At 38.4% G+C, this 17,583-nt stretch overlaps 1 protein-coding gene across 1 annotated transcript; it reads left to right on the top strand.

Moving 5' to 3' along the window:
* Positions 1–383: 383 nt before the first annotated feature.
* On the top strand, positions 384–16,399 carry cngb3.1 (cyclic nucleotide gated channel subunit beta 3, tandem duplicate 1). The gene is made up of 18 exons (XM_079805497.1): positions 384–620; positions 1,580–1,649; positions 2,014–2,221; positions 7,189–7,355; positions 7,756–8,055; positions 8,133–8,341; positions 8,425–8,475; positions 8,550–8,636; positions 8,864–8,928; positions 10,094–10,216; positions 11,016–11,157; positions 11,648–11,807; positions 14,091–14,188; positions 14,339–14,422; positions 14,501–14,619; positions 14,691–14,843; positions 14,927–15,080; positions 15,269–16,399. Exons 1-18 carry the CDS (start codon positions 498–500, stop codon positions 15,299–15,301), a joined length of 2,346 nt encoding a protein of 781 aa, XP_079661623.1. The 5' UTR covers positions 384–497; the 3' UTR covers positions 15,302–16,399.
* Positions 16,400–17,583: the final 1,184 nt, after the last annotated feature.

Genomic DNA, 17,583 nt, shown 5'->3' with positions numbered 1-17,583 from the left:
TCACAGTTAATCTCTTTAGTCTGGCAGGAACATTGAGAGTTTTAATTAACTAAGTGGCCGTTCTAAATGTGGACCCAGAGCAAATATACAGTACAAACAGAGCAGGAATAGCTCGCAGCGCCAGAATAGCCCACAAATGCCTCCTGCCCGACCTCAATATTCAAGTCCTGTCTAGCACACTTTGAGTAATCCAATGTAAGCCAAAACATATCATTGTATATTTGTTGGCTTTCAAAAAGAAATGTCCCTTTGCAGCACCCTCTACAGTGTAGTTTTAAAAGAATGATTGTGACTGGTTGACTGGAAGTGAGAAGGCCTGTGATAGGTCAGTCAAACTGTGGTGAACCATGGGAAAAGGGCTGTTCCTAAGAAGGAATTAATAGGGCTCTAAGAATTAATTGAAGCAGGTTGCGGTTCACACATCAGCGACAGTTGGATAAGGAGAGTCGAGGGATAAATCTGGATGGGATTGCGTGCCCGCTGTAGCCAGTGCAGCCATGTTCAGCACGTTGAAAACACTTTTTTGGCCCAAAACTGCGGCAGCAGTAGCTCAGGTCCCTGGACCACCAGCACCTGCACCGGCTCCAGCTTCAACCCCAGCATCTGCCCCTCCGACAAAGGTATGACCACCTGGCTTTAACAAAGCACAGCACCAACATCATTCTTTATGTGAATTTATGTATTGTATGTGAAATATCAAGTAATCTTTCAGAGATTGTGACATAATTACGCTTTAAAAGGGAAATCGTAGCTGGTGCTTCTTTTGAATTAGTGATGTTGTCTGGACAGTTCTGTGTTTAGATTTTGCATAACCGGGGAAAACTTTGTAGGGATCAAATTGACAGCCAACTAGTCTTAAAGACAAATCAAACGTATTTAGAGCACAAGTCTCGGGTTCATTACACAAATGCCATGTACTTTTTATAAATTTAATATTAATTCAGGATGTTAGTTGATGGAGATTATGAGGTAAATTATATAGTGTTTCATACTTTCATAATTATTATGCATCTAGTGTTTATGACCTCACATTAATTTGTAGAGTTGTCTGTCTTACCCCATTTGCAGATCATTTTGTTTCTTTTAAGCAAAAACTCTTTTCATTTGGATTTTTTTCCTAGAAAACAAGAAAAAAATATCTTTTGTAATTTTACTTATCTAGTAAAAGCATCTTGATTTAAGATATTTAGATAGTTTAGATATTTGGACTGGAAACAAGACAAAAATACTAAGTACCGGTAAGAAAAGTATTTTTTGCAATGTATTTTTATACATTAATAAATAATTTTACATACCAGGAGACTAAGTATGTGAACTGTAAAAAAGTTCAAATATAATTTAAAAATAATGGTGGATTTTTTTTTTTTTTTTAATCTTGCAAAAAGAAGCTAATGGACATTACTTATGTTTATTATTGGTCAGCTATTGTCATATATTAATAAATAAAAGCACTACTTTAGGTCAACATCAGGCTACTGAAGTTTCATACCTCTCATTCCATATGACATTCGTTTAAATGTCATTGCTATAAACTGGAAATGTGTTGTGAGGAAAAAAAAGAAATAAATGGTGTTCACAGGAGGAAAAGTCAGATGCCAAGAAAGATGAAGAAAGAAAAGATGAGAAAAAGGAGGAGGAAAAACCTGCTGGTGAGTCTTCATCCATCTTCACTTCACAAGATGATGTTCCATTTAGGGAAACTACAATTAACTCTGTACATTTTTGTTTAAGCGTGACTGTTTTATAGGTATGATTGATGTTTTCATCTTGCACCCCGGAGGTTTGAATGAAAATGCATAATGTATAATCCATCATAAAAAAGTATTAAAGTACTTTATTAATTGGTACAGGAACCCCTTAATATGTTCAGTGGTACTGAATGAGCAAACACATGCACATATACTGTTAATAATCACAGATTTGTTTGTCTTTAATTATGTGCATATCCAGGAAATAGTAGATATTCGACATTAGGAATATCAAATATACAGTATCTCATCTGCTTTTTTTAAGAACCGGCTCCGGCTCCGGCTCCGGCTCCGGCTCCGGCTCCGGCTCCGGCTCCGGCTCCGGCTCCGGCTCCGGCTCCGGCTCCGGCTCCGGCTCTGGCTCCGGCTGCGGCTCCTGCACCAGCTCCAGCCCCTGCTCCTGCTCCAGAGCCCCCTAAACCAGAGGCCAAATCAGCGGATCCAGCCAATCCTGGAGCAGAAGTTGCAGAGGGGTAAGAATTTAGGCAACCTGTAAAGGATCTCATTATATGTAGTGTATTACTGTGAGGCTTTAGAGCAGTGGTTCTCAATCCTGGTCCAGACGGGTCAGTCAAAGTCATGAAAGTTTAAGCCTTGCCAAATGAAATATTCAAGCGCAAGAAGACGCAAAAAGGGAACTCAATTTGTTATTTGCGTTGTGTGGAAGTTTTCTGTGCACAAACATCCGAAGCCAGCGCCCACAGCATGTGAATACTCATAAGCATAGTCAGTTATGTCTTAAGTGAACATAAACAATTTAGAAAGAAAACGCATGTGTATCAATTTATTGGATCCGTGGAGCTCTTAAAGTGACAGCAGCCTAATAAACCGGCTGCCATCTGTGTCATTAATTGTCGCTATGCCGTTAATGAAATAACAAAAGGCAAAGAAAAATCACTCCCTGTTCTTTATACAGCGAAGACTATGGTCATAACAGTGTTATTTTACATTTGATTACTTTACTAAATTTCTATACCTGAAAATTTTAAAAATCTAAAATTTTGGTGTCATAACTACCGTTTTTTGCAAATAATATATATAAAAAAATATTTATGGCCGGTACATTTTATTACATCACCAGCCATTGGCAGGTGTGATAAAAAGTTAGTTTTAGGCCCTGTAAAGTCCCAAAGACTTTCAATGAATTTAAGGTCTGGACTCAGAGGTGCCAATTCATGTGTGAAAATGATTCTTCATGCTCCCTCACAACCATTCTTTCACAACTTGAGCCGGATGAATCTGGACATTGTCATCCTGGAATACGGCCATGATGTGTCTTCCCACATGGTTGTTTAAGAAATAAAAAGCTACACACTCCATCAATTAGAGTTAGAAGAACTTTTGCAATACATATAACATGCTAGACGCATAATAATCATCATAACAATGATCCAATCGTTGACTCTTAAGCATTTGCCTATTTCAATTTAAAATATATATATTGGCTTTTTATATTTTAGGAAAGGGTTTGAATAGATCAATTATAATATGCGACTTTTGCCTCTTTATCATGTCATTGTTGGCTTGTATGGAGCAGATCTTTGCTTCCATCTCAATGATGTGCAGCGTGTGACTCCAAAAGTAGCTGAAAGGAGATTAGGGGATCTGCTGTATTTGGGACTTAAGAAGATCACGGGAACAGTCTCACATGCAAACAGGACTTTATGTTTTCCTCTGTTATATGGTTCTTAGTGTCAGTACATACATAGCTGACCGTGTATTGATTTCAACAAACCATTCTAAGCGGCCACCATTTTCCAGTGACAATGCTGAATATAATGATGCTAATGTCTGGTGTAAAACTAATTTTAGTACTAAATTTACCACAGGACAACATCGGTTTATTGAGAACAACCAGAACTAACATGTCTTCAGAGCTAAAGATGTGCAATTGTGAGTGTGTTTCAGAACAGTCCTCATTTTAACTCAATAGTCATGTAAGCCCATGATTTGACACAAATGCAAAGGAATTGCATTGACTAAAATGAATATAAATAGATGAGGTACAGGTGTACACTGTCTATCCTGAGTATATGATGAATGTATGAGGTGCCTGCTAAAGTTTGTCTGAGGCTTTGAGTAGTGGAACTGATTAGAAAAGATTTGTTGTTGGCAGTGGTTGTGCAAGATCTGCAAAGCTTTGAGTTTCCCTCTTTTAAAATAATACCCTACGTTCAAATATCTTCCACAAAGCTAGGCATACTGTCAATATTATTATAAATTGAACAAAACCACACAGGTTTCATAATTCTCAAATTAAAAATATAGTTCACCCAAAAATGAAAATGATCCCATGATATGCTCACCCTCAAGCCATCCTAGATGTAAATGACTTTCTTCTTTCAGACGAATACAATTAGAGTTATATTAAAAAATGTCCTGGCTCTTCCAAGCTTTATAATTGCAGTGAATGGGGGACAAGATTTTGAAGCACAAAAAAAGTGCATCCATCCATCATAAAAGTAATCCACACGGCTCCAGGGGGCTAATAAAGGCCTTCTTAGGCGAAGCAATGCATTTGTGTAAGAAAAATATCCAAATGTAAAACTTTATAAACTAAAATAGCTTCCGACAGACGGCCCTGGAGTCGTTTAGATTATTTTTATGATGGATGGATGCACTTTTTTGGAGTCCCATTATAAAGCTTAGAAGAGCAATTATATTTTTTAATATAATATGTTCACCTAACATCATAAGATAATCATTTTCATTTTTGGGTGAACTATCCCTTTAACTAGAATGAATTACAAAAAAAACTAAACAATTACAGGTATAGAATTACTGTGCAGCAAGTATATCTTATTTTAAGCTAACCCAGATACATACAGTACACTCACGTTAAGCGGTATGTTCTATATAGCAAATCTCAACTGCTTAATTGTTATAGCACCAAAAAATGTAAATTATATTTTTTGCCTGGTCATATATTAAAAGTTGGATACTTGTACATCCTACTTTACCAGCATACATAAGAGTATACGCACATAAAGCAATATATACTATATAGCAAAATTTGGCTACGTGATTGTTTAGCCTATATTGTAAAACAAAATTGGACATATTATATCCAACTTTATCTCCATTCATACAGTATACTAGCATAGGGCGATATACACTCACCTAAAGGATTATTAGGAACACCTGTTCAATTTCTCATTAATGCAATTATCTAATCAACCAATCACATGGCAGTTGCTTCAATGCATTTAGGGGTGTGGTCCTGGTCAAGACAATCTCCTGAACTCCAAACTGAATGTCAGAATGGGAAAGAAAGGTGATTTAAGCAATTTTGAGCGTGGCATGGTTGTTGGTGCCAGACGGGCCGGTCTGAGTATTTCACAATCTGCTCAGTTACTGGGATTTTCACACACAACCATTTCTAGGGTTTACAAAGAATGGTGTGAAAAGGGAAAAACATCCAGTATGCGGCAGTCCTGTGGGCGAAAATGCCTTGTTGATGCTAGAGGTCAGAGGAGAATGGGCCGACTGATTCAAGCTGATAGAAGAGCAACTTTGACTGAAATAACCACTCGTTACAACCGAGGTATGCAGCAAAGCATTTGTGAAGCCACAACACGCACAACCTTGAGGCGGATGGGCTACAACAGCAGAAGACCCCACCAGGTACCACTCATCTCCACTACAAATAGGAAAAATAGGCTACAATTTGCACAAGCTCAACAAAATTGGACAGTTGAAGACTGTAAAAATGTTGCCTGGTCTGATGAGTCTCGATTTCTGTTGAGACATTCAGATGGTAGAGTCAGAATTTGGCGTAAACAGAATGAGAACATGGATCCATCATGCCTTGTTACCACTGTGCAGGCTGGTGGTGGTGGTGTAATGGTGTGGGGGATGTTTTCTTGGCACACTTTAGGCCCCTTAGTGCCAATTGGGCATCGTTTAAATGCCACGGCCTACCTGAGCATTGTTTCTGACCATGTCCATCCCTTTATGACCACCATGTACCCATCCTCTGATGGCTACTTCCAGCAGGATAATGCACCATGTCACAAAGCTCGAATCATTTCAAATTGGTTTCTTGAACATGACAATGAGTTCACTGTACTAAAATGGCCCCCACAGTCACCAGATCTCAACCCAATAGAGCATCTTTGGGATGTGGTGGAACGGGAGCTTCGTGCCCTGGATGTGCATCCCACAAATCTCCATCAACTGCAAGATGCTATCCTATCAATATGGGCCAACATTTCTAAAGAAGGCTTTCAGCACCTTGTTGAATCAATGCCACGTAGAATTAAGGCAGTTCTGAAGGCGAAAGGGGGTCAAACACAGTATTAGTATGGTGTTCCTAATAATCCTTTAGGTGAGTGTATACTATATAGCATATCTCAACTGCTTGATTGCTTGTATTGTCACAAAATGTAAACTATATTATCGCCTAGCTCTAATAAATGCGACTATGAAGATATTATAAACATTATTACTTACCCTCATGTCGTTCGACACCCGTAAGACCTCCGTTCATCTTCGGAACACAAATGAAGATATTTTAGTTGAAATCCGATGGCTCAGAAAGGCCTCCATTGACACAATGCACGGTTCACTCTCAAGACCCATAAAAGGTACTAAAGACGTCGTTACAAAGTCCATCTCACTACAGTGGTTCTACAATAACTTTATGAAGCGACGAGAATAGTTTTTGTCCGCAAAAAAACCCTAAATAACGACTTATATAGTGATGACCGATTTCAAAACACAGCATTATGAAGCTTCGAAGCGTTATGAATCAGTGAGTCGATTCAGAGGTTTGGATCGCCAAAGTCACGTGATTTCAGCAGTTTGGCGGTTTGACACGCAATCCGAAATCATGATTCGACTCGCTGATTCATAACGCTTCGAAGCTTCATGATGCAGTGTTTTGAAATCGGTCATCACTATATGTCTTTATTTAGGTTTTTTTTGCGCACAAAAACTATTCTTGTCGCCTCTTCATAAAGTTATTGTAGAACCACTGTAGTGAGATGGACTTTGTAACGACGTCTTTAGTACCTTTTATGGGTCTTGAGAGTGTAAAGTGCATTGTGTCAATGGAGGCCTTTCAGAGCCATCAGATTTCAACTAAAATATCTTTATTTGTGTTCCGAAGACGAACGGAGGTCTTATGGGTGTCGAACGACATGAGGGTAAGTAATTAATGACATAATTTTCAGTTTTGGGTGAACTAACCCTTTAACATCAGGATTTTCCGCAACGCTGCTTTGAAACAATGTATTGCCGTTTACAAATACATTTGACTTGACTAGAATATTCTTGATTAATAAAACTTTAATTTCCTCTTTGGGTTTAAAACAGGAAACCTACAGTATATCCTCCTCAGGACAGTCTACTACTAAAACTACCATCACCATTACAACTACTTCAACTTGGGATTTTTTTGGTTACATAATAAAGCCTATATGTCTCTTTTTAAATGTAGTGAGGATGGAGCACCACCACCACCACCTTCTCCACCCATCGTCATCAACAGATACTCTGATTACCAGCTGCGAGACGTTGTGAAGAAACTACGGGAGAGGACGGAGCTTTTTAAGGAGAAAGTTGTTGACCCCTACGCCTCGTCCCCAGAGCGCAGCCCACCCGTCAGTGAGTACAGAGTCTCTCTGAATCCTGCTGTTTGACGGACAAGTTAATAATGCAAGATAAATAAATAATCTAGCAGATGTTTCTCATTTATGTTTCTTAAGGGCTTGTTTTTAAAGTCAGCATGAAATGGAACTTGCAATAGTCCTTTCTTCCCCATTGCATAGATATGATATGCAAATACTGTAATGTTCCATAAAGAAAATAAGAATAGTCAGTTTTGACTACAAACAGTCCTTCTGATCAACCATCTAGACCAGCTTGGACTATCTAATGACCATAAATGACCAGTTCCGTCCAGCAAAAAACATGAAAACCTAGCTCCTATCTGGTTTTAGCTGGATTCTCCCAACAGGGAAACCATCCATCCGTTTCTAAAGTCTGGTCTACTGTTGATTTCCAGCACCAGTTTATCGAAAGGATGACTGGAACAAAAAGCAAGAAGAGGAGAGGATAAAACGAGAAGAGACTGAGCAGAAGAAAAAAGAGGATGATGCTAAGAGAGCAGCTGCAAAGAAAGAAAAAGAGGAGAAAGAAAAGAAGGAGAAAGAGGAAAAGCTAAAGGCCGAGAAGGAGAAGGCCGATAAGGAGGCGGCCGAAGCCACATGCCCTAAAATCAAATGCACATGCATAGACACACTTCTCAGACCTTTAGAAGACAAGATGGACACGTTTTTGGGGACAACCATCGACCCTTTCACAGGTAGGACACTATCAGAACTGAAGATGCCTCCTAAAGTTTAAAACATTGGCCTGAACATGTTTGTCTTCTCTCCTCAGATCGGCGGTATATTAAATGGCTAAGTGTCGTCACAGTCGCTTTTAACTATAATGTTTGGCTCGCCACGGCACGTTTGTGTTTCCCATACCACACGCCTGTGACGACCCCCTTCTGGATCTTTTTCGATGTCCTGGCAGACCTGGTGAACATGATAGACATCACCATGTTTCAGCCGCGCTTACAGTTTGTGAAAGCAGGAGACATCATTGTAAGTCTTTTTAGAGATGCTTACTCCTTTGCCATTGTGACAGTAGAATTTCAACTCAAAAACCTACAATTTTATTTCCTCAGAAAGACAGAACAATGACAAAACAGAATTACAGAGAATCTGCCAGATTTCAGGTGTGTAAAAAATATCTCCATATAAAATAAATATAATTATATAATTATGCAATTATTTTATTTTCACTCAACAGACAGACCTGTTAAGCATCATACCATTTGACTTGCTGTGTTTCCACTTTGGGTTTACATCAATCTTTAGGATAAACCGGTTTGTGCGGGTCAGTTACTCAACTTCTCCATGCAAAAAAAAATATATATATACATATATATACATTTTTTTAAGTTTTTCATATAATATGTATATTTTATATCAGCTTTATTTCAATTAATACAATTTTTAATTTCAACATCTAAAGTTTTGTAAAGCTATTCTTTCCTGTCAGCTGTGCAGTTTTTTCTGGTGTGTAATGAGCTCAGTAGGACTGTACTTATTCCCTCTTTTCAGTATCAATCATTTTTTGAGTTCAGCGATCGTCTGGAAAGCATCATGACTAAGGCATATATCTGGAGGTATGTTTGAAAACGTGTGATTTTCTATATGCAATACTAAATGTTTTTTTAGTGTGTTGTGATGTTGCTGTTTACTAGCCTGCCCCAAGTCTATGATATTCAGGTATCTAGATATGGGTCAGGTCAGGTCCCTCCTTCATGTGTAAAGGGATTTTTTCCTAAACGTTTCCAAACGTGCTGCGTAACACGAGAATGAACCTCATTGGTTCTTGCAGAAGCTCAAACGTGCTGCGTAACACGAGAATGAACCTCACTGGTTCTTGCTGAAGCTCAAACGTGCTGCGTAACACGAGAATGAACCTCATTGGTTCTCGCTGAAGCTCAAACGTGCTGCGTAACATGAGAATGAACCTCATTGGTTCTTGCTGAAGCTCAAACGTGCTGCGTAACACGAGAATGAACCTCATTGGTTCTCGCTGAAGCTCAAACGTGCTGCGTAACACGAGAATGAACCTCATTGGTTCTTGCTGAAGCTCAAACGTGCTGCGTAACACGAGAATGAACCTCATTGGTTCTTGCTGAAGCTCAAACATGCTGCATAACACGAGAATGAACCTCATTGGTTCTTGCTGAAGCTCAAACGTGCTGCGTAACATGAGAATGAACCTCATTGGTTCTTGCTGAAGCTCAAACGTGCTGCGTAACACGAGAATGAACCTCATTGGTTCTTGCTGAAGCTCAAACGTGCTGCGTAACACGAGAATGAACCTCATTGGTTCTTGCTGAAGCTCAAACATGCTGCATAACACGAGAATGAACCTCATTGGTTCTTGCAGAAGCTCAAACGTGCTGCGTAACACGAGAATGAACCTCATTGGTTCTTGCAGAAGCTCAAACGTGCTGCGTAACACGAGAATGAACCTCATTGGTTCTTGCAGAAGCTCAAACGTGCTGCGTAACACGAGAATGAACCTCATTGGTTCTTGCTGAAGCTCAAACATGCTGCATAACACGAGAATGAACCTCATTGGTTCTTGCTGAAGTTTTATCACCCACCAGGAGTCTGAGCAATAAAAGTAATAGTACACCTCTCAACGAGCTGGACGATTTGAAGTATCATTAGTGACCAAAACAGTATTGAGCAAATGGCAAGGGTTAATGTGTTCAAATACATATCTGTATGTATGTATGAACAATAATAATAGCGATGTTGGCCTTTTTTCAGAGTTGGACGCACTACTGGATATCTGCTCTTCTGTCTCCATATCAACTCCTGCCTTTACTATGTAGCATCAGAATATGAGGGGCTGGGCAGCACTAGATGGACATATAATGGAAAAGGAAATGCGTATGACCTCTTTTTTCTCCTTTGTCATTATTTCAAAATAAGTATTTATAAATTAAAATTAAATTACATATTCAACAAAAAAAAATTGTTTTTGAAGTCTCTTATGCTCATCAAGCCTGCCGTTATTTGATCAAAAATGCAGAAAAAACTGTAATATTGTGAAATATTATTACAACTTAAAATAATGGTTTTCTATTTTAATATACTTTAAAATATAATTTATTTCTGTGATGCAAAGCTGAATTTTCATCACTCTAGTCTTCAGTGTCACATGATCCTTCAGAAATCATTCTAATGTGATGATTTATTATTATTATTATACTCAGTTATTATCAATGTTGGAAACAGTTGTGCTGCTTAATATTTTCTGTGATACTTTTTTCAGGATTCATTGATAAAACAAATAGTTAAAAAGAACAGCATTTATTCAAAATAGAAATATGTTGTAACAATATAAATTACAATAGAATAATTTACACTTTAAATTATATTAAAATAGAAAACAATTATTTTTAATTGTACTTTATATATAATTTGAATTGTACTTTATATATAATTTAATATATATTTTATATATATATATATATTTATATAATTTAATATAATTTACAATTAAAATGGATTTTATATACATTATTTAATAATGATTTATTAATTCTGATATATTATAATACTATTATATAATTATTTACAATTAAAATTAATTCAATAAAATTAAATACATTTAAAAATAAAATATTAATGAATCTATAAATAAATAAACATTGTACTAAACATTTTGTCATTTTTCTATGTCTAGGTATCTCCGCTGTTATTATTTTGCTACCCGTACGCTGATCACTATCGGAGGTCTCCCTGAGCCGCATACACTCTTCGAGATCGTCTTCCAGCTGGTGAACTTCTTCACAGGAGTCTTTGTCTTCTCTAGCTTGATTGGACAGGTGAACAAAAAATATTGCAAAGAACATTCCAGCTAACAGGAAGTGCTCTTAGAACCTCCCTAATGTTTTGGCAAGGTTCTCTCAAAAATTACAAACAAATGTTCTTCCAGTAACGTTAATAAAGTAAAGTAATAAAGTGATCTGGTCTTCAATAAGGTTCTCAAAACATTAACATTCATGGAATGTTTTTTTTTTTTTTCTGAAATGTTTTAGAATGTTCAGTTAACATTGAAAAGTAACATTCCCATAATGTTTGCAAAATGATAAAATGGAATATTTCCTAAAAGCTTGCATAATCCAAGAATAAAACATTTAAAAACTAGACGTATTGAACATTCATAGAATAATAACGAAATAACGTTTTCATAACTTAATGGGAACCTCAACCAAACGTTCTTAGAATATATTTTTGTTAACGGAGAATAACCCAAAATAATAACTTCATGCTACTGGAAGTTGGTTGCATTGATCTAAATGTGTTTAAACTCAGATGAGAGATGTCATTGGAGCAGCAACCGCGGGTCAGACCTACTTCCGCGCCTCGATGGACTGCTGTGTGGCGTATATGAACACCTACACCATTCCAAAGCTGGTGCAGAACAGAGTGCGCACCTGGTACAATTACACCTGGGATTCCCAGGGCATGCTGGGTAAGTGCTTACTGTACATCTTAATAGAAGGGATTTCAATTAAATCCCTCATCCAACTGTTAGTGGTATTATAACAAAGTGGAATCAATTGGGAACAACAGCAACTCAGCCAAGAAGTGGTAGGCCACATAAAAATCACAGATCGGGGTCAGCGCATGCTGAGGGTCACAGTGCGCAGAAGTCGCCAACTTTCTGCAATCAATAGCTACAGACCTCCAAACTTAATGTGGCCTTCAGATTAGCTCAAGAACAGTGCGTAGAGCTTCATGGAATGGGTTCCCGTGGCCGAGCAGCTCATCCAAGCCTTACATCACCAAGTGCAATGCAAAACGTTGGATGCAGTGGTGTAAATCACGCTGCCATTGGACACTAGAGCAGTGGAGACGTGTTCTCTGGAGTGACGAATTGCACTTCTCTGTCTGGCAATCCGATGGACGAGTCTGGGTTTGGCGGTTTTCCAGGAGAACGGTACTCGCCTGACTGCATTGTGCCACGTGTAAAGTTTGGTGGAGGGGGGATTATGGCGTGGGTTGTTTTTCTGGGGTTGGCCTGGCCCTTTAGTTCCAGTGCTCCCAACTTTGTGGGAACAGTTTGGGGATGTCAAATCGTGCCCCTAGTCAATCAAAATTAAAAACACTACTGAACAGTCACTAAACACTACGTAGAAAAATAGAAAACACAATGCTCAGCACATGAAGCTGGAGAAATAAATGTTTATTGTAGGCTAAATGCATGTTGCAAAACAAAAAAAAACTGTGCATTTAGCACTTGTACAAAAAGACAAAACAGAAATCTTATGCATTTGCCACTTGTGTACAGTAAGCCCATGATGTAAAAATAAAGTACAAAAATATACATGGAATACTAGGCCTACAAACAGTTAGACCAACCCTCCATTACAATACTACAGTATATTGGTGGTACAGTGATGTACTGAAACATATATTTACTTACAGTATACTGTGGTACAGTATTTAGTATGTCATACAGTAATTGCTGTCAACATTTACATACTGTACTATAATGTCAAAAAAGGTAATTACCTGTTCTCTTCTCTAAATCTTCGGATTATGATGAACACAGTGTTTGGTTGTACCCTTTGTTCAGCCTTCCTCATGCTCATACCATGGACAAGAACATGGTCAATCACAGTAGCTCTGATTTCATCAGATATTACTGTTCTTTGTCTTCGCTGTCCACCTCGACCTCCTTGACCTCCTCTCACACAAACTCTTCCTTTCAGATTTCATCCATTGTAGGGCCTCACAAACCAGTGCTCTCTGAACTGGCTTACTATATGTTCCCTCACATCATTAGCCACAAGTGTGATCAATTTTGAGTTGTTGTGTTCAAGTGGTGACCTCTGTGCTTTAATTGTGTTTGACTTTTGTCACCTGTGCTCACCATTATGCGGCACGGGTGCATCACAATGAAAATGTGTTGGCAAGTTGTGTCTAAACAGGCGAAAAGTGCTTATGGTTTTGCCAAAAGAGTGATTGATTCAATTGGTGGGTTCAGGCAACTGAGCATTTGGTTCAGACAATAGGGTTCAGTGTTTTAGCAATTGAGAAAAACTGTAATTATATTATAAATCACATTAAATAAGCCTATTTCAAATCAAAATGGCGAAATTAGACAAAAGTTTATTAATTTAGCTGAATTGTCATTTTTTTTAACATTTCTGACTTTAAAAAAGCAGCTGTCAAATATGAAATGTTTAGTTTAGCTACTTACATATCTCGCACTTGACGTCGAGTCGCGCTGCAAAAATTCGCGTTCAGCCTCAGCAGCTTCTGTGAACATAAAGCCCGCCTACTCTGATTTGATTGGTTTTCTCAAGTATTGTGACATTGACGAGCGGTGACAGACCAATGAGGCTCAGATCAACACACACACTTCTGCTTCTGACGTGCGCTCTGCTCGACGCCGCTGTGGATTGAAGAACACGCTGATTAAAAAACAGGAAAAAGCCGAAGCTTCTCACCAGTTTCATATGTTTGAAAGGTCACACATTTTTTAGGGGGGCTGGACAGAATTTGGAATGGACAGAAGCCCCCCTAAAAAGGGCCTAGTGACGCCCATGTTTTTGTGCATTTGTGGTTCAAGTGCGACAAAAGTCCTAGGGTCTTGGACAACTCTGACGCACAAAAAAAACGAGCTTCGGGTTAAAATGACCCGAAGGAAGAATGAGGGTTTTGCACTGATAGTTCATACAATTACCATTATTCTAAATAGATGCTAATTTTTCTGGATCAGCTTCAAAAATCTCGAATGTTTCCTCAGATGAGTCTGAGCTACTGGAACAGATGCCTCTGGTGATGAGAACAGCCATCGCTGTGGACATCAACCTCGCCACCTTCCAGAAGATCGACCTCTTCAAGGCAAGACTGATTATTGCCAGTAATGACTGCGTTCATCTGTTGAGGTTCTCTACTGAAAATGTGTGGAATCCATATTAGAAAGCTAAAAAGTAAGAAAGAGAAAACAGGGGGGATGGATTTTGTTTCACGCTTTCAAACGTATTTTTCTAGGGCTGTGACAACCAGATGCTGGTGGACATGTTATTACGTCTGAAATCCATTGTGTACCTGCCAGGAGACTTTGTGTGCAAGAAGGTGAGAACATCAGATATAACGGCTCTCGTATCTGATATTATGTCATCATGGGCAAACGTCCTCCATTGCTGCACGCAGGGTGACATTGGGAGAGAAATGTACGTCATTAAGGCCGGAGAGGTGCAGGTCATCGGTGGGCCGGACAATAAGATTGTGTTTGTGACGTTGAAAGCAGGCTGTGTGTTCGGGGAGATCAGGTACTGGACCAACCGCATCTATATGTGATAAAGCAAGACAAGTCTCTGAAACGGAAGTTCGTTTTTTTCAGCCTCTTACAGTCGGCAAAAGATGGAGGCAACAGAAGAACTGCTAACGTAGCGGCTCATGGATTCGCCAACCTCTTCGTACTGGACAAGAAAGATCTCAACGACATCCTGATTCACTACCCCGAGTCTCAGAAAGTGCTGGCCAAGAAGGGACGGTGAGTCAAACCGGGTCATGCAGCCTTTTCTTCAAGAACAGATTTGAAATGCATCAGTAAGGGATGAATAATTCTCTACTCAGGAAGCTGATGAAGGCCAAAGGTAAAACTGCTCCTGCCAAAGACGAAGGAGACAAGAAGAAAGGGTTGGCTATGTTCGGACAAAAACCTCCCACTCCCAAAATGTTGCGCGCTTTCGGAGGCTTCGGGAAAGGAGGTTTGCTGGAGAAACTCAGGGTGTGTGATGATCTGATCAGTGTTATTATGATGCTAACACACAGAGTTAATGCAGTGTGTGTCTGGCAGTGGATTTGCTGCAGGTTTGGATTTAGCATTTGACATTTTAAAGATTAAAACGGCAACATATTCTTAGTTTTCATATTAATAATTAAGATATCTGAAAAAATGCATCTCTTTTTTTCCAGCAGGCTCAAGCAGCAGCAGAAAAAAATAATTAAGAAATCCATCCAGCGATCTGTTCATTCATCTATCTATCTATCTATCTATCTATCTATCTATCTATCTATCTATCTATCTATCTATCTATCTATCTATCTATCTATCTATCTATCTATCTATCTATCTATCTATCTATCTATCTATCTATCTGTCGGTCTGTCTGTCTGTCTGTCTATCCATTCCATCATTCATTCATCCATCCATCCATCCATCTGTTTGTCGGTTACATCCATCCATTTCATCATTCATCCCTCCATCAGTTCATTTCAGCATTTTACCATTTATCCATCCATCACAAGTTTTAGTTGTCACATCCATCCATCCATCCGTCAATTGCATCTATCTATCTATCTATCTATCTATCTATCTATCTATCTATCTATCTATCTATCTATCTATCTATCTATCTATCTATCATCTATCTATCTATCTGTCGGTCTGTCTGTCTGTCTATCCATTCCATCATTCATTCATCCATCCATCCATCCATCTGTTTGTCGGTTACATCCATCCATTTCATCATTCATCCCTCCATCAGTTCATTTCAGCATTTTACCATTTATCCATCCATCACAAGTTTTAGTTGTCACATCCATCCATCCATCCATCCGTCAATTGCATCTATCTATCTATCTATCTATCTATCTATCTATCTATCTATCTATCTATCTATCTATCTATCTATCTATCTATCTATCTATCTATCTATCTATCTATCTATCTATCTATCTATCTATCTATCTATCGATAGATTTTGTATTTAAATCTTCCAGGCCAGTTCCTGTTTGTAAAAAGAGCACCATTTGTCTTTAATGGCCCTTGGAGCCCATGAGTGATTGGATTAGCATCTATGCATTTGAATGTCACTGTTATGCTGATTGGATCAGGATCGATGGCAGGAACGTTTGGGGTGTGTAAGAACGATCTCCTGTGGGAGGTCCTAACAGTTTCCCTTTGTCTGAAGCCCTTTGTCTTCCCTGTATAAAGTTCTGTCTCAGAACACAGAACGTTGGGTTAAGATTGTTGAAGGGCGGCATGATAACATCGCTGCTGAAAGACTGCTACACTACAAACCTTCAATAAATTCTTCTCCCCACAAGAACTCTGGTCAAGCTTACTTATTTTATGTATTGGAGAAATCTAATATATTGGCGAGCCACCCAAACGACTGATCGGCCAAATATACCAAAATCTATCTATCTATCTATCTATCTATCTATCTATCTATCTATCTATCTATCTATCTATCTATCTATCTATCTATCTATCTATCTATCTATCTATCTATCTATCTATCTATCTATCTATCTATCTATCTATCTATCTATCTATCTATCTATCTATCTATCTATCTATCTATCTATCTATCTATCTATCTATCTATCTATCTATCTATCTATCTATCTATCTATCTATCTGTCTGTCTGTCTGTCTGTCTGTCTGTCTGTCTGTCTATCTATCTATCCATTCCATCATTCATCCATCCATCCATCCATCCATCCATCCATCCATCTGTTTGTCGGTTACATCCATCCATTTCATCATTCATCCCTCCATCAGTTCATTTCAGCATTTTACCATTTATCCATCCATCACAAGTTTTAGTTGTCACATCCATCCATCCATCCATCCGTCAATTGCATCTATCTATCTATCTATCTATCTATCTATCTATCTATCTATCTATCTATCTATCTATCTATCTATCTATCTATCTATCTATCTATCTATCCATCCATCCATCCATCCATCCATCAATGGTCATTACATCCATCCACCCATCCATTTCATCATCAATCCATCCATCTGTTTGTAGGTTACATCCATCCATTTCATCATCCATCCATCAGTTCATTTCAGTATTTGTCCATTTATCCATCCATCACAAGTTTTAGTTGTCACATCTATCCATCCGTCAATTGCATCTATCTATCTCATAATCCATTACATCATCCATCAACCCATCCACCCATTCATCATTTGTCAATTTATCCATCCATCCAAATGTCATTCAAATAATCCATCCATCCATGGTCATTACATCCATCGGTCCATCCATTTCATCATCCATCCATCTGTTCATTTCATCATTTGTCCCATTTATCCATCCATCCATCCATTTGTCAATTACGTCCATCCATTTCATCATAAATTTTAGTGGTCACATCCATTTTATCATGCATCCATCCATTCATCTATCCAATCATTCATCCATCCATTTCATTCACTCAGCTGTCCATTTCATCATTCATTCATTGATCTGTCCATTTCTTTCATTCAT

Source organism: Gobio gobio, assembly GCF_949357685.1.
Source record: "Gobio gobio genome assembly, chromosome: 23".
Classification (NCBI taxonomy): Eukaryota; Metazoa; Chordata; class Actinopteri; order Cypriniformes; family Gobionidae; genus Gobio; species Gobio gobio.
Note: the sequence above shows the minus strand (reverse complement) of the source record. Positions and strands in the feature narration are given on the sequence as shown.

Bases quoted from the DNA above. Each gene is read 5' to 3' on its own strand.
- cngb3.1 (XM_079805497.1), top strand. From the start codon at position 498: ATGTTCAGCACGTTGAAAACACTTTTTTGGCCCAAAACTGCGGCAGCA. The intron at 8,056-8,132 runs GTAGGACACTAT...TTCTCTCCTCAG, and splicing joins AACCATCGACCCTTTCACAG to ATCGGCGGTATATTAAATGG. The intron at 14,620-14,690 runs GTACTGGACCAA...CGTTTTTTTCAG, and splicing joins TGTGTGTTCGGGGAGATCAG to CCTCTTACAGTCGGCAAAAG.